This window comes from Lynx canadensis, chromosome C1, assembly GCF_007474595.2.
Source record: "Lynx canadensis isolate LIC74 chromosome C1, mLynCan4.pri.v2, whole genome shotgun sequence".
Taxonomy (NCBI): Eukaryota; Metazoa; Chordata; class Mammalia; order Carnivora; family Felidae; genus Lynx; species Lynx canadensis.
The window spans coordinates 37,979,351-38,002,963 of record NC_044310.1 but is presented as its reverse complement, the minus strand read 5'-3'; the positions used below and the strand labels follow the sequence as shown (position 1 = coordinate 38,002,963).

Sequence of the window (23,613 nt, the reverse complement as noted above, 5' to 3'; positions counted from 1 at the left end):
GTATTATTCATGAAATGAGTTGCCTCATTTTCATAATGGATCAGTTTATTTCTAAAATTGTGTTAGTGGGCTCTATGTAAAATAGAGCATCTTGAATATTAAATAATAATTTTTACAACAAAGAGAAAGAGGAGACATTAATAGGTAAAAATAGATTTTATTTTACTTTTGGCTATCTTCTGGTACTTCTTTCTATGAGTTTCTTTTCTGTTTTTCCCTAAAACTGCTGCTTTTGGTTATTACCAATCATATTCTTCACTTTATTTCCTTCTTTCCTTCTCTACTTTCCTCCTTCCTTCCCTCTCCTCCCCTTCCTTCTTTCCCTGTCCTCCTCTTCCTTCCTTCCTTTTCCTTCTCCTTTCCCTTTTCCTTTTCCTTTTCTGATAATTACCCACTTCCTGCTCTGTTTCATGTACTATTCTAGGCACTGGGTAAACAAGACAAACAGCCTCCCCACCTGGAGCTTTCCCTGTAATAGGAGAAACCAACAATAATGAAGTAAACACAGGAATAGAATAATTTTAGATAGTGATAAGTGTCATGAAAAGAATAAAGGGAGGGTGAGGGAACAGAGAGGAACTGAGGGATTCAGGGGATTATCTGTTCTATTTTATTTTATTTTTTTTTAAAATTTTTTTTTTTTCAACGTTTATTTATTTTTGGGACAGAGAGAGACAGAGCATGAACGGGGGAGGGGCAGAGAGAGAGGGAGACACAGAATCGGAAACAGGCTCCAGGCTCTGAGCCATCAGCCCAGAGCCTGACGCGGGGCTCGAACCCACGGACCGCGAGATCGTGACCTGGCTGAAGTCGGACGTTTAACCGACTGCGCCACCCAGGCGCCCCGGGATTATCTGTTTTAAAGGGTAGTCAGAGAAGATGATAACATTTAAGCTGAACTGAATTATGAGACAGTTATCAGTTATTTGAAGGTCTAGTGGAAAAGCGTTCTAAGCAGAGGAATAGCAAATATAAAGACTTCTTGCTAGGAATAAGCTTGATGAGTTGGAGGGGCACCAAGAAGGCCAGTATGACCATGGTGACCAACAGGGGAGGAGTTGAGATGAAGAAGCAGCCCTGGTGAAGTTGGAGAGGGAGAGCCAGTCAGCCATAATGTGTGTTTGTTTGATTGTCAGAGCTTCCATAGTGATCGTGGGAAGCAGAGAGGAAGTGACAGTTCTCAATAATGTCCAAAGTTTCTATGGATGAGAAAGGAATATTTTGGGAAGGAGAGGGGAATTACAAAGACTATTTTATGTGTATGTTCCTTTCACTTCCTCTTCTCCACCCTGCTTCCCTCTGTGTTCTCCCACTGTAGGTGTTCCCTGAAGCAGTAGACCCTGGAGATGTGGTTGCACAGCTTGAATGTAAGTTTGTAACTTTTAATTCCTGTTTCTAGGTCATTTTAGAATTCTGTTTAATCCTGGGTTAGATAAAAGTTAAAAAAAGAGTCCATGAAGGATTTTAGAAATCTTGAGTTGAGACTTCTAAAACACTTTTTAAATGTTTGTCAGAATATACCTGGAAATAATAAAATGTACACGTGCTGCAGAGTGACTAGGAATTTTTCCTTTTTCTATCTTAGGTGTGTGGAAATCAAAGAGACTTACCTGAACTTTATATTGATTTAGATGATATGAAGTGTTTTTGATGTAAAGATAGTGATTCACATTGTGTGGGGCTTTGCCCTGCAAACAAGCATATGCCTGTAACCTCAATGTATTACAAATTCATAGAGTAAATAATAGAAGATTGAAGTAATGGTAGCTTGAAGTATATATGATTTGTGTTTTATTTTGCATCCAATATGTTAATAAATTATTTGAAGTGACATTTTCAAGGCTGTGGATAATAGTAAATTCCTCAAAGTGTTAGGATTCAACTATAAAAAGATACAACTATTTTTGAGAGCAGCAATGCATGTATACATGCTTGGGAATAAGTTATTCAAGCTCTGGGTATGAAATGAAAAGCTCTGTTATTTATCCTTGTAATTAGAGATCTGGGATCACCAGTTTGGTCTAACATGGAACTGTGGATCAAAACACTGACAAAATTGGGCATCATCAGTGTCACCTGTTCTTCCCCCCTTCATCCATTGGGATGTTAGCTGTGTAGAAACATGGAACCTGGCACCATGCTGGAATCTAGGCATATGGGGAGGAATAGGGCCAGCTTATTGTCTTATCTTCATGAAACTTACAGTTTAATAATTATTCTCCAGAGAACTCTTTATGGCCAATGTTAACATCTTATTTATTTTTTTATAGATGTTCTAGTTCTTGATATTCTTTCACTGTGGTAGATTAGCTAGGTGGCAATTTGGTGCCAGTGGGTAAATGCCTTTTTAATATTTCTTGAACATCTTCTTCAGTATCTGGGCAATTGTGTTGTGTATCCTAGAAAATATAAACTCTAGTATTATCTAGTACCATGTGCATATTGTTATATATAAATATGAGGTAGTAATTTCATCATTCTGAAATTGTCTTGTTAAAAACATAATCCTTTCTTTCTATTTGATTTGAAATTTTGGGTCTATAAGAGTACTTACTGGTTTTTATTACTTGGAAACTTTCTTGCCTTGCTTTTCCTGATTTGGTTTTTCTCTTAGGTCTCTTTGTACCTTACTGATTCCACTTTTTGGTATCTTTCTCAAACTCATCTTTCTCTTCTCTGTCTTTAAGTATTATTATTCCACTGGCTTTACCTCTCTGATCTCTTAATTTATTTATTTTCTACTTTCTCCTTATATTCTACTCACCTAAGACATGGCTTCATGTATTTCCTATATTCTGATGACTTCCACCTGAGTCTATCTCTGACCTCCCTTGTGAGCTGTGGCCCCCTTTTTCTTTTACTTTTTTTGGTGTTAGTTTCTCTTAATGCCCAATAACCTTATTAATATGAAAAATTAAAAACATACTAAATGTGCAGTTATTTTTGCTTCCCTTCCCTTATGTTCATCTGTTTTCTATCTTAAATTCCACATATGAGTGAAATCGTATGTTATTTGTCTTTCTCTGACTGACTTATTTTGCTTAGCATAATACACTCTAGTTCCAACTACGTGGTTGCAAATGGCAAGATTTCATTCTTTTTGATTGCTGAGTAATATTCCATTGTATATATATATACCACATCATCCTTATCCATTCCTCAGTTGATGGACATTTGGGCTCTTTCCATACTTTGGCTATTGTCAATGGTGCTGCTATGAACATTGGGGTGCATGTGCCCTTCAAATCAGCACTCGTGTAGCCTTTGGATAAATACCTAGTAGTGAAATTCTACTAGGGGTAGAATCGCAGGGTAGTTCTGTTTTTAATTTTTGAGGGAACTTTCATAGCCTCTGTTTTCCAGAGTGGCTGCACCAGTTTGCATTCCCACCAGCAGTGCAAAAGTGTTCCTCTTAAAAAAAAAATTTTTTTTAATGTTATTTGTATTTGAGAGAGAGAAGAGACAGTGTGTGAGTGGGGGAGGGGCAGAGAGCGATGGAGACAGAATCTGAAGCAGGGTCTAGACTCTGAGCTGTCAGAACAGAGCCTGACACGGGGCTCGAACTCCTGAGCCAAAGTCAGACACTTACCTGACTGTCACCCATGTGCCCCAAAATGGCTCTTCTTTCTGTGCATCCTCGCCAACATCTCTTGTTGCCTGAGTTGTTAATTTTAGCCAATGTTGACAGGTGTGAGGTGATATCTCATTGTGGTTTTGATTTGTGTTTCCCTGATGATGAATGGTAGCATTTTTCCATGTGTCTGTTAACCATCTATCTGGGTGTCTTCTTTGGAAAAGTGTCTATTCATGTCTTTTTCCTATTTCTTCACTGGATTGTTTTTTTTGGGTGTTGAATTTGATACGTTCTTTATAGATTTTGGATTCTAACCTTTTATCTGATGTGTCATTTGCAAATATCTTCTCCCATTCCATGAGTTGCCTTGTAGTTTTGTTGATTGTTTCTTTTGCTGTGCAGAAGCTTTTTATCTTGATGAGGTCCCAATACTTCATTTTTGCTTTTGTTTTCCTTGCTTCCAGAGACATGTTGAGTAAGAAGTTGCTGCGACCAAGGTCATAGAGGTTGTTGCCAGTTTTCTCCTCTAGGATTTTGATGGTTTCCTGTCTTACATTTAGGTCTTTCATCCATTTTGAGTTTATTTTTGTGTATGGTATAAGAAAGTGCATCCAGATTAATTCTTCTGCATGTCGCTGTCCAGTTTTCCCAGTACCACTTGCTGAAGAGAGTGTTCCATTGGATATTCTTTCCTGCTTTGTCAAAGATTAGTTGGCCATATGTTTGTGGGTCTATTTCTGGGTTTTCTATTCTGTTCCATTGATCCATTTGTCTATTCTTGTGCCAGTACCATACTGTCTTGATGATTACAGCTTTGTAATACTGCTTGAAGCCCAGAATTGTGATGCTTCCAGCTTTGGTTTTCTTTTTCAAGATTGCTTTGGCTATTCAGGGTCTTTGCTGGTTCCATACAAATTTTAGGATTGTTTGTTCTAGCTCTGTGAAGAATGCTGGTGTTATTTTGAGAGAGATTGCATTGAATATGTGGATTGCTTTGGGTAGTATAGATATTTTAATAATATTGTTCTTCTAATCCATGAGCATGGGAATGTTTTTCCATTTTTTTGTGTCTTCTTCAATTTCTTTCATAAGCTCTATAGTTTTCAGTGTATAGATTTTTCACCTCTTTGGTTAGATTTATACCTAGGTGTTTTATGGTTTTTGGTGCAATTGTAAATGGGATCGATTCCTTGATTTCTCTTTCTGCTGCTTCATTATTGGTGTATAGAAATGCAACTGATTTCTGTAAATTCTGTAAATTATGAAAATTAATTAATTAATTTTCAGGAATAGAATTCAGTGATTCATCACTTACATATTACCACCCAGTGTTCATCCCAACCAGTGTCTTCCTTAATGCTCCTCACCCCTTTAACCTCTACCCCCTCCCAACATCCCAACAGCGACCCTCATTAATGGTTCTCTGTATTTAAGAGTCTCTTATGGTGTGTCTCCCTCTCTACTTTTATATTATTTTTGTTTCCCTGAACATTGATTTTATAGCCTGCTACTTTGCTGAATTCATGTATCAGTCATAGGAGGATTTTGGTGGAGTGTTTTGGGTTTTCCACATAGAGTATCATGTAGTCTGTGAAGAGTGAAAAGTTTGACTTCCTCCTTGCTCTTTGTGATGCCTTTTATTTCTTTGTGTTGTCTGATTGCAGAGGCCAGGACTTCCAACATTATGTTGAATAACAATGGTGAGAGTGGACATCCTTGTCGTGTTCCTTAACTTAGGGGGAAATCTCTCAGTTTTTCCCTATTGAAGATATTATTAGCAGTGGTGCTTTCATATATGACCTTTATGATTTTGAGGTAATGATCCTCTATCCCTACTTTTTTGAAGGTTTTTATCAAGAGAGGATGCTGTATTTTGTCATATGCGTTTTCAGCATCTATTATTGAGACAATCTTGTGATTCTTATCCTTTCTTTTATTAATGTTATGTATCACATTGATTGATTTGTGGATATTGAACCAGCCCTGCATCCTAGGAATAAATCCCACATGATCATGGTGAATAATTCTTTTAATGAATTGCTAGATCTGGTTTGCTAATATCTTATTGAGAATTTTTACATCCATGTTCATCAGGGAAATTGGTCTGTAGTTTTCCTTTTTAGTGAGGTCTTTGTCTGGTCCTGGAGTCAAAGTAATGTTGGCCTCGTAGAATGAGTTTGGAAGTTTTCTTTCCATTTCAATTTTTTGAAACAGTTTCAAAGAATAGGTGTTAACTCCTCTTTAAATGTTTGGTAGAATTCCCCTGGAAAGCCGTCTGGCCCTGGACTCTTGTTTGTCGGGAGATTTTTGATTACTGATTCAATTTCTTTACTGGTTATGGGTTTGTTCAAATTTTCTATTTCTTCCTGTTTCAGTTTTGGTAGTGAACTAGGAATGGTATGTTTCTAGGAATCTATCCATGTCTTCCAGATTTCCCAATTTGTTGGCATGTAATTGCTCATAATATTCTCTTACTATTGTTTGTATTTCTGTGGTGTTGGTTGTGATCTCTCCTCTTTCATTTGTGATTTTATTTATTTGGGTCCTTTTTTTTTTTGATCAGTCTGGCTAGGAATTTATCAATTTTTTTAATTCTTTCAAAGAACCAGCTCCTGGTTTCATTGATCTGTTCTGTTTTGGGTTTTGTTGTTGTTGTTTTTTTTGATTTTGATATCATTGATATCTGCTCTAATCTTTATTATTTCCCTTCTTCTGTTGGTTTTGGGCTTTATTTGCTGTTCTTTTTCCAGCTCTTTTAGGTGTAAGGTTAGGTTGTGTATTTGAGACCTTTCTTCTTTTTTTTTAGGAGGGCCTGGATTGCTGTATACTTCACTCTTATGACCACCTTTGCTGCATCCCAAAGGTTTTGGATTGTCGTATTTTCATTTTCATTGGCTTCCATGAACTTTTTAATTTCTTCTTTAATTTATTGGTTAACCCATTCATTCTATAGTAGGATATTCTTTAATCTCCAAGTATTCATGGTTTTTCCAAATTTTTTCTCGTCGTTGATTTCGAGTTTCATAGCATTGTGGTCTGAAAATATGCACAGTATGATCTCAGTCTTTTTCTACTTGTTGAGGGCTGATTTGTGACCCAGTATGTGATCCCTTCTGGAGAATGTTCCATGTGCACTTGAGAAGAAGTGTATTCTGATGCTTTAGGATGAAATGTTCTGAATATATCTGTTAAGTACATCTGGTCCATTGTGTCATTCAGAGCCATTGTTTCCTTGTTGATTTTCTGCTTAGATTATCTGTCCATTGCTGTAAGTGGGGTGTTGAAGTCCTCTAGTATTATGGTATTATTATCAATGAGTTTCTTTATGTTTGTGATTAATTGATTTATATTTTTGGGTTATTCCACGTTGGGGGCATAAATATTTATAATTGTTAGATCTTGGTGGATAGACCCTTTAGTTAAGATATAATGCCCTTCTTCATCTCTTGTAGTCTTCATTTTTAAATCTAGTTGTCTCATATACGTATGGCTATACCACTTTCCTTTTGACCTTTTGGAATGTCAAAGACTTTTTGGTCTTTTGAAAAGACCATGAATACTGTGTTGATAGATGGTTCTCCATCCATTTACTTTCAATCTGAAGGTGTCTGTAGGTCTAAAATGAGTCTCTTGTAAGCAGCATATAGATGGGTCTTGTTTTCTTATCCATTCTGATACCCCGTGTCTTTTGGTTGGAATGTTTAGTCCTTTGAAATTTAGAGTGAGTACTATAAGATATGAATTTAGCACCATTGTGTTGCCTGTAGAGTTGGTGTTTCTGGTGATGTTCTCTGGTTCTTTCTAGTCTTTGTTGCTTTGGTCTTTTTTGTTTTGTTTTGTCTTTTCTCCATTCAAAGGGTCCCCCTTAAAATTTCTTGCAGAGCTGATTCAGTGGTCATGAATTCCCAGTTTTTGGTTTTCTAGGAAACTCTTTATCTCTCCTTCTATTTTGAATAACAGACAGCCTTGCTGGATAAAGAATTCTTGGCCACATATTTTTTTCTGATTCAGCACATCGAATATATCCTGGCGCTCCTTTCTGGACTGCCAAGTTTCTGTGGATAGGTCTGCTGCGAACCTGATCTGTTTAACTTACAGGTTAAGAACTTTTTTTTTTTTCCTTGATGCTTTCATAATTCTTTCCTTATCTGTGTAGTTGTGAATTCGACTATGAAAATGCCTTGGTGATCGTTGCTTTTTGTTGAATTTAATGGGAGATCTGTGTGCTTCTTGGATTTTGATGTCTGTGTCCTTCCCCAGATTAGGAAAGTTTTCCACTATAATTTGCTCACATAAACCTTCTGCCCCTTTTTCTCTTTCTTCATCTTCTGGGATTCTCATGATTTGGATGTTATTTCTTTTTAATAAGTCACTAAGTTCTCTAAGTCTTGTATTGTACTCTTTGCCTTTGTTTCCCTATTTTTTTCTGCTTCATTATGCTCCATAATTTTATCTTCTAAATTGCTGTTTATCTTCTAAATTGCTGTTTCGCTGCTCTGCTTCATCCATCCTTGCTGTTGTGGCATTTATTTGAGATTGCATCTTTATAGCATTTTTAATTTCATCCTGATTAGATTTTATTTCTTTTATCTCCACAGGAAGGGATTCTATGCTTTCTTCAACCCCAGCTAGTATTCTTATTATCGTCGTTCTAAATTCCAGTTCAGACATCTTGCTTATATCTGTGTTGATTAAGCCTCTGGTTGTAATTTCTTCCTCTTCTTTTGGAGTGAATTCCTTTGTTTTTCATTTTGGAGGAAGAAAAAAATTAATAAATTAAAAATAAAACAAAAATTCAAATAAAGGAAGCTATATCCTAGATTTATTTTGGTCTGCTTGTGTAAAGAAGCTGGATAGAATGGAGAAAATAGGGAAACAAAAGAACAAAAAGGTAAAAAAGTTTAAAACTTAAAAAAACTTAGAAAAAATGCATAAGGAAAATGAAATAGAATAAAAATCAAAACAAAAAATAACGTGAAAAAATAATAAAAATAGAAATAAATTTTTCTCTTTCTGTATCCAAGAATAAGGAAGAAAATAAAGAAAAAAAAGAAAAAAAACAATTTAAGCGAAAACAGAAGCAAAGATAACGAACAAATAAATGAACCAGCAAACAGAATGAAACCTTAATGAAGTTAAGTTTCTCCTAGAACTGAAACTATGATTCCTTCTATAGTCCATACACTAAGCAGGTGGAGTGTCTTGTGCTGGTCTTGTAGGTTATGTGCTTGGAGGGTGCAGTTGGGTGGGGTTTGGTGTAACGGCTCCATTCTCCACTAGGCGGTTCTGCTTAGCTTACTGGGGTAGATAAGTATGGCGTGCATGTAAGCTTGCATGTGTGCGGAGGGTGGAAATGGCTTTACCCAATTCCCTAGTCTCTGGCACAGAAACTTCATGCTCTCACTGCCCCATGATCAAGCACCCCTCCTTTGTGTCAGGCCTCCATCCACTCCCCGCCTCTACCCTGCCTGTGTCTGAGCTGTCTGCCTGCCAGGTGGTACCTCTCTCCAGTTTTATCTCAGATGGGGTTGTTTCAAAACCCCTCACTTCAGAGACCCTCATGGCTTGGGCCCATGCTGACTCTCTGGGGGAGGGTCTCACTGAGCAATGGCTGGTGCTGGCTTACTCCAGAAAATGTTCATGGGGTCTTGCAGTGGCAGAAGTTCAGAGATTATGGCAAATCACCACACATAGCCAGCATCAGGTTTCACCACACTCTTGTGTCTTTGTCCTAATACCAGCAAACGTGGTTGCTCTCCAGGGTCTGCTGGGGCCTTTGCCTTTTGGGAGGCTGTATGGCGTCTACCAAATGCACTCCAAGCTGGTGAACTGCTTCTCACCATGTGGCCCACGGACCCCTCAGAACCCACTACCTGCTCCTGGGGATTCACCCTACTTCCTCACCAGAGCACCACCAGGCACTGAGCTCTGCAACTTCAGACTCTGTGCTCTACTCTTTATAGAATCCAGGTGGTATTGAAACCCACTCCTTTCTTCCTGTCAATGATTTTGGGGAACAGATTTCTTGTTCAGTCCCCTGCATATGTTTTCACTCTTTTTCTCTCTTTCTCTCCAGCTACTTTCAGGGGAGTGCTTTTCTTGCACTATCCCAGAGTGCTGCTCTCTCCCCCTTTCTCTTTCTCTGTCCTCTCTCCACAGGAACAGCTCCCTATAGTCCATGGCTTTTCTCGCCCCCGGTTCACCTCTCTGCACCGCGTACCTGCCGAGTTCCATTGCTCAACTTATGCAGATTGTTGTGTTAATCCTTAGATCAATTTCTAGGTGTTCAAAATGGTTTGGTGCTGATCTGGCTGCGCTTCAAGGATGAGACAGGTTCAGGGTCTCCATGCTGCTCCACCATCTTAACTCCTTTCCCTGATCTGGTAACTTTAATTCCCACCCCCCCCCCCCCCCCCCCCCCCCAGCTGGCACTGAAGCTTCATGCAGTAGAGGGCCCTGGAGTACAGAGGAAAATGGTTTTGCTTCCAGGTGCTGGTGTGCTTGTTTATCTTGTGCTGAGCTTGGCTGTTTCCAGCACCAGACTCCTGAGGCCCTTGAAACTTCCCTGGTGCTCTAGTGTTACAGTACAGGGTGGCTGTCAGCAGCTTCCTCTAGCTGTCCCTGTTTGTAATGTGTATTGTTTGTCATTTTGTATTGAAGTGCCTCTGGTTAAACACCTCTGTGAATAACTTCCCTGGCACCCTAGTTGAATGATTTCTGGCAAGTTCCTTAGGTAGATTCCTAGTAAGTGAGCAACTTTTCTTCTTTCAGTGAGCAAAGGCTGTTTGCTCTCTAACAAGTTCTAGATCTCAGCACTGGAGAGGAGAGCTTGGGGAGAAAGAACCCTTCATTTGGTCCTCTGAGCCTCAGGAATAATGACTGTTTCTTTTATCTGTCATTCCTATGTTCTTTTTTTAAAAATGTTTTAAATGTTTTCATTTTATTTTTGAGAGCGAGAGAGAGACAGTTTGAGCAGAGAGGGAGGGGAGGGGCAGAGAGAGAGAGAGACGGAGACACAGAATCTGGAATAGGCTCCAGGCTCTGAGCTGTCAGCACAGATCATGACCTGAGCCAAAGTTGGACGCTTAACCAACAGAGCCACCCAGGAGCCCTATTCCTAAGTTCTTTTAAGTTCTCTTTACATCTTTGTAGCTAGATAATCCCTCATTATTTTAATTCCCATTATAGTTAACAGTTCTTTATATTAATTATCCTTGTGTGGTTTCTCTCTCATAATTGGACCCATATTGATATATTTATTTTGAAGCTCTGTTTTAATTGTTTGTACATTCATAATCATTATATCTTTTTGAATTTTCACCTCATTTATGGTAGTAAAATTCATGGTAGCAAAATTACAGTAGCTTCAGGCCTCATATCTTCCTATGATATTCTTAAGAATAGGAGGTCTGTGTTCCATAATTTTCATCAAGTTTTGAGATTTATTCTAATGACAGTTGGGTGGGGAAATACAATATGCTGTTTACTTAACTCACACATGTACTTTGGTTCAAGTGGTACATGTGTAACCTTTCTAAAAGCCACATAGGTCTCTAATGGAAGGGGAAAGGAGGGGAAAGCTGTAGAGACTTCTCATAGGTGTCCGTACAGTGAGCCTCCACAGTGCCAAGCCTTTAAACTTAAACACAGAATGATGGTAGAAATGGTAGAAACAGATCCTTTAAATAAGATATAAAATTGAATCCATAGAAGTAGACTTTTTGTCAATGGAAGCAAAGAGAAGAACTTCAAGTAATTAATTGAATTGAAACGATTGAAACAATTGTGGACTGTTCCAGAATTTCCACTTACCAGTAGTATTCTACTTTTGGGATTGTGAGTCACATATATCATTTTCCATTGTGTAACATATAAAACTAACATGTACTTGTTTGTCTAAAATCCAGTATTTGTTAATTAAGATTATGTCATCTAAGAACAAATTGAGCATGGTCAAAATGCCCAGGGAGATCCAAGGACCCCCTTAACTGGACAGTCTGATAAATGGCCAGATCCATGAGTAACTCAGTTAAGATGCTTAGAACAGTTTTGGGCACACACTAAACACTTAAAATGTCCCTTGTTTATTATTGTTGATGGTGTGTTGTTATCATTACTAGTGTTATTACTAGGGAATTTACCAATTCCATTTCACACCATATCTGCATTTCTAAGGAAACACCAGAGGTCCAGAATCACCTATGGTCTAGGGAAATATATGATATATAAAATGACATTAAGTGTCAATGGTATTAATAGCCATAATAAGGTAATTTTATATTCATAGAGAAGGCGTTCTCTTTAGGGAAACTATTCTAATTCTGGAATTTACCAGAATTAACTGATTGATGGCTGAAACTGTACCCTCGCAACCATTTTTAGGCAAGAAATGACTGAAAATTTTTCTACTTCATAGACTTTATTGAAACTATGGATTTTCATCCTTTCTCAGTGAAGTTTTACAGATTCTCTTCTACACGCGCGAGCGCACACACACACACACACACACACACACACACAGTATATCCTGTCTGAAAAGATCCTCTTACATATAAACATATTGCTTGCTCCCTCACTTCTTTCCAGTCACTGCTGAAATTTATCATCATAATAAGAGGCCTTTTCTTACCAAAGTATCTAAAATAGCACCTTTTGCTATGTACCTATCCCATTATCTTTAGAGTTATTATATACCCAGGATATTTTGAGTAAAAGAATATGCTTTTAATAGTTCCACCAAGACAACAGGTATTTGCATAGGGCAAATAGGAATGAATGGTCCTCCTGTTTTTCTTTCTAGCACTGATATATTATTTCTTTTTTCTTTTTTCTTTCAACAGAGTAGCAGTTTCATAAGAGTAGAGATTTTTTTTCTGTTTTGTTTACTGCCATATCTCTGATGCATATGGCAATACCTGGCACATACTAGGTATCTGATAGTTGGGAGTTAATAAAATATCATAATGCATTATATAACTGCCTCATTACTATTTTTATGACTGTTGGAACTATCCAATTGAGAGATAGCCATTTGTAGTGTTATAATCCTTTGGTTAGGAAATGTATTTTGTATTTCAAAATTTATAATTAATACCTTCTCTGACCTCATTCCCTTCAACACTTGGATACAGAACAGATACGATTTTTATTTATATTGTAGTGGATTAGTAGTTGTCCATATTGTTTTCTCTTGCCTGTAGAGAAACATTGCAGTTTCATTACAGCTCCTGCTTTTCAAGCTCCTGGGAATTAGTGCTTACCTGGTGTCTGGGGTATTGAAAATGCTTTCAGGTGAAGATTTAAAGGCTGAGAATATATCCTTCAAAGGCTATGAATGGGAGTGTCCCTGCCTCAATCCTCAAGGAGGCTTGTAAGACTCAGGATTCATATTTTAAATCCATAGTGACAAATGCCTTCCACCAGTTCATCTTTGTAGTTAGGGCAGGTAAATAGGCATTCAGAGGATATTATTATAGTAATTGTTCTTGCTGGTGCAGAGGCTAACAGCATTCTGGCACTCTCAAGGTATTTACTGTAGCTTTTGATTTGCTATATGTGAGTAGTATTTCTGCAGTGTTGCAGTGCTTTTACTTCGTAACTCACGCTAAAAGTGCATGTGAAGATGAGAATTTTTATAGAGGAATGAGGAAATTTGTCTTTATTTAGTTACAAGATAAAGGGCATCTATGAATTGAGGTTAATTATGCTACATGTTTCAGTACATGTAATTACATTAACTTGCTATTTGGTTTTTTAGCAGCATTACTTAACTTTCCCTTTAATAATTTAAGGTCTCTCTTCCTGAAGTATTTTTGCCAAAATATACTTTTTAAGTATAAAAGAATAGAAAATTGTTTATAGAAACTAGCAAGTAGCTTTTCTCAGTAAATGTTAATCTAGGTTCTTATGATAAAATATAAATCAAACAAACCCAGTTACTTTTTAGGCCATGTCTTTACAGCTGAGGAGTTGCAGTAACAGTGCCACCTGGATGGTTTATTTCATTATTTCACTTTGTGTGGCAGTTATTTATGGAGTCGATGGTAGATTCGCAAGGTATCTAGTATGTTGACATAAATCTTAGATTTGTTTTCTATTTAAACCCTTTGTTTTTAAACTTTATACTCCTTCCAAGATCATTTTTACTTCTGACACCGTTGATATCTTTAGGGAACCAATTGGAATTACTCTGTTAACAGCTGCATTTGTTTTCCTTTCTTCACTGGAAATGGTTCACAGAAATAATAACTGACCATGCTAAATACCCATGCGATATTTTCATGAATGTATTATTGGCCATTTTCTGCTTACATGTTTGGCCCATTCCAGAATGATTCTGGCTAGTGTGGGGTACTTTTTTTTTTTTTTTTTATTTTTAAATTTTTTTTTTTTTTTTTACGTTTTTTTTTTTTTTTGGGGGCAGAGAGAGACAGAGCATGAACGGGGGAGGGGCAGAGAGAGAGGGAGACACAGAATCGGAAACAGGCTCCAGGCTCTGAGCCATCAGCCCAGAGCCCGACGCGGGGCTCGAACTCACAGACCGCGAGATCGTGACCTGGCTGAAGTCGGACGCTTAACCGACTGCGCCACCCAGGCGCCCCTTTTTTTTTTTACTTAGATGAAAGAGTGATTCCTTCCTTGGCTGTTTTTTTTGTTTTTTTTGTTTTTTTTTTTTTAAAGTAGGCTTCACATGGAGCCCAATGTGGGGCTTTAACTCATGACCCTGAGATCAAGACCTGAGCTGAGATCAAGAATTGGACGCTTAACCAACTGAGCCACTCAGGCACCCCTTTCCTTGACTTTACTTTTAACCTTTTACTTTTCTTTGTGAAATGCTTTTTATTTTTAATTGTGTTATTTATTTGAAAAGAAAGTGTAACTTCTTTTTCTTTCAAATTTGCAAATACTGAGTTTACACTGTCAAAACAAGGCAAGTTCTTTGAAATGGAAGGGGTATTATGCACATATAGCATATTATGCACATATGCAATTAATTTTATTGTTTGCTAGGACTTGCTCTCAGACAAGATGTATACATACATACATACATATGCATATATATACATATGTAAATACATGCATATATGTAACTATTAATGTGATATCTTTTTAAATTTGATTTTTACTTACATTGAAATTATTTTAATTGGTTATATAATTGTTATTTTTTTCTTTAATATTGGAATTACATATAGTCTACAAAACTTATTCCCAAAACAGTGATCTTGTAACATCCCTCTCTTCCATCATTTCTGACTCCCCAAGGAACTAGGTTATTATTATTATTTTTTATTGTTTTTCTTTGTACTCACCTACATATCTCTAACATACTTATATTGCATTCGAAACATTTTGATTTTTTTCAGTTTTAGACATTATCTCTACTTTTCCTTATGGAATATGAGGATGTAAGTACTTTTCATATATTCTCTGCTTGCCCTGAAAACATATATATGCCCTTTTTCTGTCTTTCTCTCCTCTTAATAGAGTTATAATCACAATTTTGTTTTGTATATTATGACCATGTAAAAAGTATTTTTAGCTGAATCATGTGGTGAATATATTACAGTTACTTTTCTTGGCAAGAATTCTGTTTTCACTTGAATTTAATATTTTCTTTACTTTGCTTAGTTTTGTAGTTTATTTTAGTTTTTGCTTAACTTAACCCAGTTCTTCCTCAGATATTTAAATCATTTTCTTAAAGTTTAATGTTATTTCACTTGTCTTTTTTTTTTTTGCCTAAATACCTAAAATATTTTTTATTTATCCTTAAAGTCTAGTAGTTTTACTAGAATATATCCTGAAGTTGTTTCTTATTCTTTTTTTTTTTTTTTTTCTTTTGAGAGAAAGAGGGCACAAGTGAGTGAGGGACAGAGAGAGAGAGAGAATGCCAGGAGGGGCAGAGAGAGGGAGAGAGGGAGAGAAAAGCAGGACTCTCCAGAAGCAGGGCTCATGTTTTTACCTGAAGTGGGGCTTGTGTTCATCCAAAGAGGGACGGACTCATGCTTACCCAAGGTGGGGCACAAACTCACAAACTGTGAGATCATGACCTGAGCTGAAGTCAGATGCTTAACAACTGAGCCACCCAGACACTTGCTATTCTTAAGTACAGTGTGTGTTTCTTATTTGTAGTTTCTAATCCATTTTCATTCCTGTGAAGTTTCCTGAATAATGCTATTATTGTATGTTGGATATTTTTGTCTGTTTAGTATTTGTTATTTTCTCTCATTAAAAATATTTTTTGGTTTCCTTTTGATTAAAAAAAATCTCCTTTTATTTCTTTTAAGGTATTTCCTGTTGTTTTAATCTTCATTTCTGAAATGACTTTCCCTATTTCTGCTTCTTTCCTGAGTTATACCATCTCACTTTTTTGTTTCTGATTTTGTTTTGATTTAGTTAGTTCTTCAATACCTTGTATTACTTTAAAATTTTTCAAGTAGTAGATTATAATTATGATCTGTTTTTGAAATATCTTTTTGGCTACTTTCATTGTAGGAATTTTTTTCTTTTCTCACTATTATTTTTTTATATAAGAACCTGGTGTACATCTAACCTTTAACCTTTTCTTTACTTATTCTTTTAAAAAAATTTTTTTTAAGTTTATTTTTGAGAGAGAGAGAGACAGAGACAGACCACGAGCAGGGGAGGGGTACAGAGAGAGAGGGAGACAGAGAATCCAAAGCAGGCTCCAGGCTCTGAGCTATTAGCTCAGAGCCTGACACGGGGCTTGAACCCACAAACAGTGAGATCATGACCTGAGCCAAAGTCTGATGGTTAACTGACTGAACCACCCAGGTGCCCCAACTCATTCTTTATTTTTTTTTTTAAGTTTATTTATTTTGAGAGAGAGAGAGACAGAGAGTGGAGGAAGGGCAGAGAGAGAGGGAGAGAGAGAATCTTAAGAAGGCTCTATCTGTCGGTGCAGGGCCTGACACTGGGCTGTAACTCACAAACTGAGATCATGACCTGAGCTGAAACCAAGAGTCAGATTCTTAATCAACTGAGCTACCCAGGCACCCCTCTTTGCTCATTATTAATTGAATTTAGTTTTTTCCTAAATGTTTAGAAGGAAGCATGATTGAAGAAAACTTTTTAGGCTCACTGAGCTTCCTTTTATAGTGTTTAGCATATGTATATGGTGGCTTGCCTTCTGGGATTTTCTGCCTTTGTTCCATTCTACTTTTTTCTGGTTTCTCTTTTCTATTTTTTAAAAATCCTGTTTAATTTGTATTCTCTTCTCTATAGTTTTTCCTGGTTTCTTGGGCTCTGTTCTGCCTGGGAACCCTGGATGGTCATTTTCTATAGTTCTTACAGGTCACCAGACTACCCATCTTTGGAACTTCACTTAAATCTTTTGAATTACCTGCTATTGGAATGGGCAGACCTTCTCCCAGTTTCAGCTGCCTTTCTCAAATTGACCTGTGCCTCCTAGTGAGTACTGTTGGCTGTTTTGGAGTTCTCTTCCCAGGTCATTCGATAGCCCCTTCATTCCTTCTGTTTCTTCCTGCGTGGATGCTGGTACCCATAGGTTTTGTGACTGTGAGTTGTTTGTCACCATATGTTTTATTTTGGGGTTTGTAGGGGTATCTTATCCCCTTATTTTATTATAGATGTTGTCCATAGGTTTATGGTTTTGCTATTTAATTGCTATGTCTGTTTTTAAGGGGAGATCTGGGGAGATAAACTCTGCTGTTTCTACTTTTATTTTCTATTTTGTGATTTTGCTTGTCTTTCATGTTAGAGGATGCCATCAAATTATTGGCCATCTGTTCATATTTAAAATTTTTTTAATGTTTATTTATTTTTGAGAGACAGAGAGAGTGAGTGTGTGTGTGTGTGTGTGTGTGTGTGTGTGTGCGCGCGTGCGCGGAGGAGGGGCAGATAGAGAGGGAGACACAGAATCTGAAACAGGCTCCAGGCTCCAAGCTATTAGCACAGAGCCCGACGTGGGACTTGAAGTCACGAACCGCGAGATCATAACCTGAGCTGAAGTCGGACACTTAACTGACTGAGCCACCCAGGTGCCCCCATCTGTTCATATTTAATAGCAGAACACTAAAATGCTTTTAGAAATTATGTGCCAGAGGTGCCTGGCACTACTAATTACTAAATCTATTGGGGATTCCTCTTGGATAGAAATTGTCAGTATGGACTTTTTTGTAGGGTGGTTTCTCTGGGCCATCTTACTGAAAAGCTTAGGATGTCAGCATCTTTTTATGTATTTTGACTTCGGCAGATCATATTCAGTAGAAAAATCAGTCCCATCTTTCTCCTAGAGGTTATAAACTTGGCTACTACTGATTTTAGAACCTTGTGGAAGAAGAAGCTGTGGTAAAGTATCAGTATGTAGCCCAGACTCTTAATCTCCCTGTTTTCATATAGTACCCTGCTGTCAACCGTACCTACTATTTCCATTCCAAGGACAACAGTGACAAAGATGAAGATTACTATACCTCCTTCTTCTCCTCCTTTTCCCTCCCTTCTCAGCGGCCCCCGCCCCCACCCCCCTGCTTCTCCCTGTCCCACCTCCTCCAGAGAATGAACTTCCAACCACCTGCCTGGGTATGGGGAAAGGCAGTTTCCTAGCAGTGTAAACTGGAGGGAGGATCTGGGGTTTGACTGCTTCTTAAATTTTCAACTGCTCTGGCTTTTAGCCCCATTGATTTCTGTCATTTGCAGAGGTAGCTGGCACTACCAATCACTAAACCTGTTAGGAATTCGAATACAAAAGGGGTTGCTCCTAAGCTTTCCGGTCTATTGGCTTAAGACCCTTTTTCCTGTTAACTAAGTTACCATTTCTGTTCAAATTGTTTCCTCTCAGGTTTTGCCATTGGGAGTGTGTGTGTGTTTAATTATTTGTTCTTTTAGTGAGAGTTCGGAAGGTGACCATAGCTAATGCATATTTAACCTACCATTTATTTATTTTTTTTTTAATTTTTTTTTCAACGTTTATTTATTTTTTTGGGACAGAGAGAGACAGAGCATGAACAGGGGAGGGGCAGAGAGAGAGGGAGACACAGAATCAGAAACAGGCTCCAGGCTCTGAGCCATCAGCCCAGAGCCTGACGTGGGGCTCGAACTCACGGACCGCGAGATCGTGACCTGGCTGAAGTCGGACGCTTAACCGACTGCGCCACCCAGGCGCCCCTTAACCTACCATTTAACTCAAGTATTTGTTTATACTCATTGAAATATATCAGTGTGAACACCTATGTAACTAAAGCCTAGGTCAAGAAATAGAACACCTTGCTAGAACTTCAGAAAACCCCCCATACCCTCTTCTAATCACTGTTTCCTCTCTGTTCCACAAAAGAATTTCCCTTTTAATGTCTAATGTTGTAATTTAGCTTTGCCTATTTTTGAACACTAAATAAATGGAATCATACTGTGCAAAATCTTTTGTGCCTGATTTTTTTTTTTCAGCATTTTGCTGGAGATATTTGCCTTGTGTTGTTGTGAGTGACTAATCCATTCACCCTTATTGCTGTGTAGTATTTCATTATGCAACTATACTCCAGTTTATTTATTCTGTTATTTATGGACATCGATAGACATTTAGGTTGTTTATAGTTTTTGCTATTATGAATAATGTTGCTCTGAACATTCCTGATTATATGACTTGATGCTCATGAGCACCTATTCCTATTGGGTAGATACATAGAAATGAAATTGCTAAGTCTTAGGGTCAGCATGAATAGGCAATGCAAACAGTTTCCAGTGTTGCTCTACCACTATGTATTCTGCCATTGAAAGTTTTATTCTCTACATCCTTCCCAACTCTTGGGATTGCTGGATTTTTAAAAATTTTATCATTATGATGGGTGAATAATGTTTTTATTTGGTTTTTCCCTGAAGACAAATGAAGTAGACTAAGAATTCATACGTTTATCAATCTTTCGGGACATCTTTTTATAATGGGTGTGAAATGTTTGTCTTTTGCTCAATTCTGTATCAGGTTGTTACTTTCTTATTCATTTGTATGAATTTTCTATATTTTCTAATTACAAACTCTCTGTCAATTATATGTGTTGCAAATATCTTCTCCCATTCTGTGGCTTGCATTTTTCATCTATTAGTGGTTCTTGTGCTTATGATGAGCAAGTTATTTTTAATATAGTCTAATTTAATAATGTAGTTTGATTTATTAATCTTTTTCTTTATGCTTAGCGCTAATTTTGGTCATGTTTAAGAATTCTTTCCCTGCCCCAAGTTATGAAGATACTCTTTTATATAATCTAAAAGCCTTATTTCTTTAATTTTTATATTTAGATTTATGGTCCACCTGGATTTCATTTTTATATATGGTATGAAATAAGGATAAAATTTCATTTTTTATGTATATCTGTGTGTGCAATGCTATTTGGTGAAAAGACTTTCCTTATTATAATCAGTCTGTAATGTTACTTTGTCATAAGTTAAGTGCCTACATATATGTGAATTTTTTTCTAGTCTCTCTTCTGTGTCATGGGTCTGTTTGTCCATTCTTTTTAAAAAAAATTTTTTTTAACGTTTATTCATTTTTTGAGAGACAGAGAGGGACAGAGTGCAAGCAGGGGTGGGGCAGAGAGAGAGGGAGACACAGAATCCGAAGTAGGCTCCAGGCTCTGAGCTGTCAGCACAGAGCCCGATGCGGGGCTCGAACTCAGGAACCGCGAGATCATGACCTGAGCTGAAGTTGGACACTTAACTGACTGAGCCACCCAGGCACCCCGTTTGTTCATTCTTGCATAAATACTATGCTTTCTTAATTACTGTAACTTCAGTTTTTATATCTGGTAGTTTGAGCCCTCCAGATTTATTTCTTTTGGAAATTGTCTTAGCTATTTTTTGTGTCAAAAGTGTCTAACGTATAATTTTAACCCTGTGTACTCATCATTGATTAGTCACTTTTGTGTATATCAGTAATCACCATTCACCAAGACATAGAGTGTTTCCATTGCTCAGAAAGGTTTCCTTGTGTCCCTACCAGTCAATACTCCCCTCAAGATAATCACTATTCTGACTTTTATCAACATTGATTACTTTTGTCTATTCTTGACCTTCATGTAAATTAAATCATAGAATAAGTATTCATTTGAGTATGGCTCATGTCTGTCAGAAGCACCTGTGTTGTTGTATCTCAGTAAACCATTCTTTTTTTATTGCTCTTTGGTATTCCATTATATGAATATACTATAATTTATTTACTTCCCTGTTGATGAGGATTGTTTTTAGCCTTGGATTATTATGAATAAAATGACTATGGATATTTTTATAAGTATCTTTTGGTAATTGTATATACTCAGTTCTCTTGGTATATTCTTAGTGGTGGAATTTCTGGGTCATAGAGTGCATGTATAATTAGCTTTAGTTAATAGTGCTTAACAGTTCCCCCCAAATAATTGTAACCATTCTTTGTTGTTTCAGGATATTGAACATTTTATGCGAAAAATTGCAGAAATAATTGGGGGCATGGAATTATGCTCTCGTTCTCCAGATAGGTTTTATTTGTTTTTATTTGCCTGTTCCAGGCTGCTAGTACACTAGCAATCCTTGATCATGTCAGTCTAATGTTACAGATTAAGGTGATTTGAAGCCAGATTTCAGTTCTTGTAAAAGCCAGGTTATTTACAGTTCATCTCTATTCCTGGGCTCTTTCAGGGGACTATTTAAAGTGTGGAGAATTTATGAATATCTCTCCTTCTGGGTAGGCCCTGAAGTCATATTTTGCTTCTAGGTCTGTGAGACCATAAAAACCTCAGCTAAATTTATCAATCCTTCATTTGTCTTTTCTGAAATTAGTAGATGCCCCTAGAGAGAAAACAGCTCCAATGTCTGGTTCATCTTCCTGGCTTTTTCTTCTTCAGGATTCTAAACTCTAATTCTAAACTGTCTTATTTGCTTCTCTGTGCCTGCAAGCAGATTTTTAAAAATCATTTGACCAGATTTTTAAAATGTTCCTAGTAGGATGATTGATGTGCTTGGTATATATTGTCATTATTTGAAGTAGAAGTCTGTTCCCCATTAATATTCTTTCTACCCTTATCTTGTCTCTGTGTAGTCTCCCATTCCTTTTTCCCTTCATTATGTCTGTTTATTCTAAGTATCTATTATTTGGTTGATATTGCATGGTTAATTATCACAGATTTGTGTAATCCATATTTTCATTTGATACACACATATTCATATTCCTACATGTTTAGTTTTGTAAGTGAACTTAGAATCAGGTCTAAAATAAATCTCTTTGAATTTTAATTTCAATTATATTTTGGGGGAATTGGCATTTTTACGTTATTCATTCTTCCCACTTAGATATGCAATGTATATTGACTTTTTAAACTTATGTTTTCCTTGTGTATAATATTAAGGTTTTGGGGGTATGTGTGTATGTACTTGCCATACATTTCTTATATTTCTAACTGGTTATATATTATGTGACTTTGGGGAATAAGGCTCTTCACCCACTTTTCTTTCTTTTTTTTCATGTGTGTGTGTGTGTGTGTGTGTGTGTGTGTGTGTGTGTGTGTGGTTGATATACAGGAAAGTGACCAAAAAATGTTTATCTTGTATCCAGTCATTTTTTTCAATATTTATTTATTTTGAGAAAGAGAGAGAGAGAGAGAGAGAGAGAGAGTGAGGGAGAGGGGCAGAGAGAGAGAATGCCAAGTAGGCTGCATGCTGTCAGTGCAGAGCTTGACGCGGGGCTCAGTCCCACCCACTGTGAGATCATGACCTGAGCTGAAACCAATAGTTGGACTCTCAACCAACTGAGCCACCCAGGCACCCCAAGGACTTTTAAAATTCAGTAATAAAATAACAACATTAATTTAAAAATGGGCCAAAGACCTTAACAGATACTTCACCAAAGAAGATATAAAGATGGCAAATAAGCATATGGAAATATGCTCCACATCATATGTCTTTGGGGACATTCAAATTAAAACAAGTTATCACCAAAAACCTAGAATGGCCAAAATCCAAAACACTGACAGCACCAAATGTTGGTGGGGATACTGAGCAACAAGAACTCTTATATACTGCTGGTGGGAATGCATAATGGAACAGCAATTTAGAAGACAGTCTGGCAGTTTATTACAAAACTAAACACAGTCTTAACATACAATCCAGCAGCTACTCCTTTTGGTATTTACCCAAAGGAGTTGAAAACTTATGTCCACATAAAAACCTGCACAATAGCCTGCACAAGGTTTTGTTTGTTTGTTTTTAATTTTAGTCAGTTAATATACAGTAGAGTATTGGTTTCAGGAGTACAATTCAGTGATTTGTCACTTTATACAACACCCAGTGCTCATCACATAAGTATCCTCTTTAACAGCCATCACCCATCTAGCTTGTCCCCTACCCACCTCCCTCCACCAACCTCAATTTGTTCTCTATCCTTAAGATAGTCTCTCACAAGTCTCTTGTGGTGGGGTACCTGGGTGGCTCAGTCAGTTAAGTGTTCCACTTTGGTTCAGGTCATGATCTCATGGTTCGTGAGTTCGAGCCTTGTGTCAGGCTCTGTGCTGTCAGCTCGGAGCCTGGAACCTGCTTCAGATTCTGTGACTCCCTCTCTGTCTCTGCCCCTCCCCCAGTCCTTCACACACATGAGCGTGCTCTCTTTCTCTCTGTCTGTAAGATAAACATTAAAAAAAAGAGTCTCTTGTGTTTTTGGTTTGTATCAAGTCCTGCCCCGGGCTTTGTGCTGTAGCACAGAGCCTGCTTGGGATTCTCTCCCTCTCTCTCTGCCCCTCCCCCACCACGTGTGCTCTTTCTATCAAAAAAAAAAAAAATCAAAGAAAAAAAAGGAGTATCTTCTGGTTTGTTTCCCTTTCTTCTCTTTTTTACCCCCTTTCCCAAATGTTGTTCATCTGTTTTGTTTCTTAAATTCCACATATGAGTGAAATCATATGGTATTTGTCTTTATCTGATTGACCTTTTTTGCTTAGCATAATACATTCGTGCTCCATCCACATCGTTGAAAATGGCAAGATTTTATTCTTTTTGTTGGCTGAGTAATATTCACTGTATGTGTGTGTATGTATATATATATATATATA

The 23,613-nt window shown here is 37.3% G+C and overlaps 1 protein-coding gene across 2 annotated transcripts in view; it reads left to right on the top strand.

Annotated features, from left to right (window-relative positions):
• The window catches only part of SPATA6 (spermatogenesis associated 6), a 144,536-nt gene that overhangs the window by 19,424 nt on the left and 101,499 nt on the right, over positions 1-23,613 (top strand). For both annotated transcript variants that reach the window (XM_030326743.1, XM_030326742.1), the window contains exon 3: positions 1,319-1,367. In XM_030326743.1, coding sequence (XP_030182603.1) covers positions 1,319-1,367 — 49 coding nt within the window. The remainder of the gene's footprint in view (positions 1-1,318; positions 1,368-23,613) is intronic.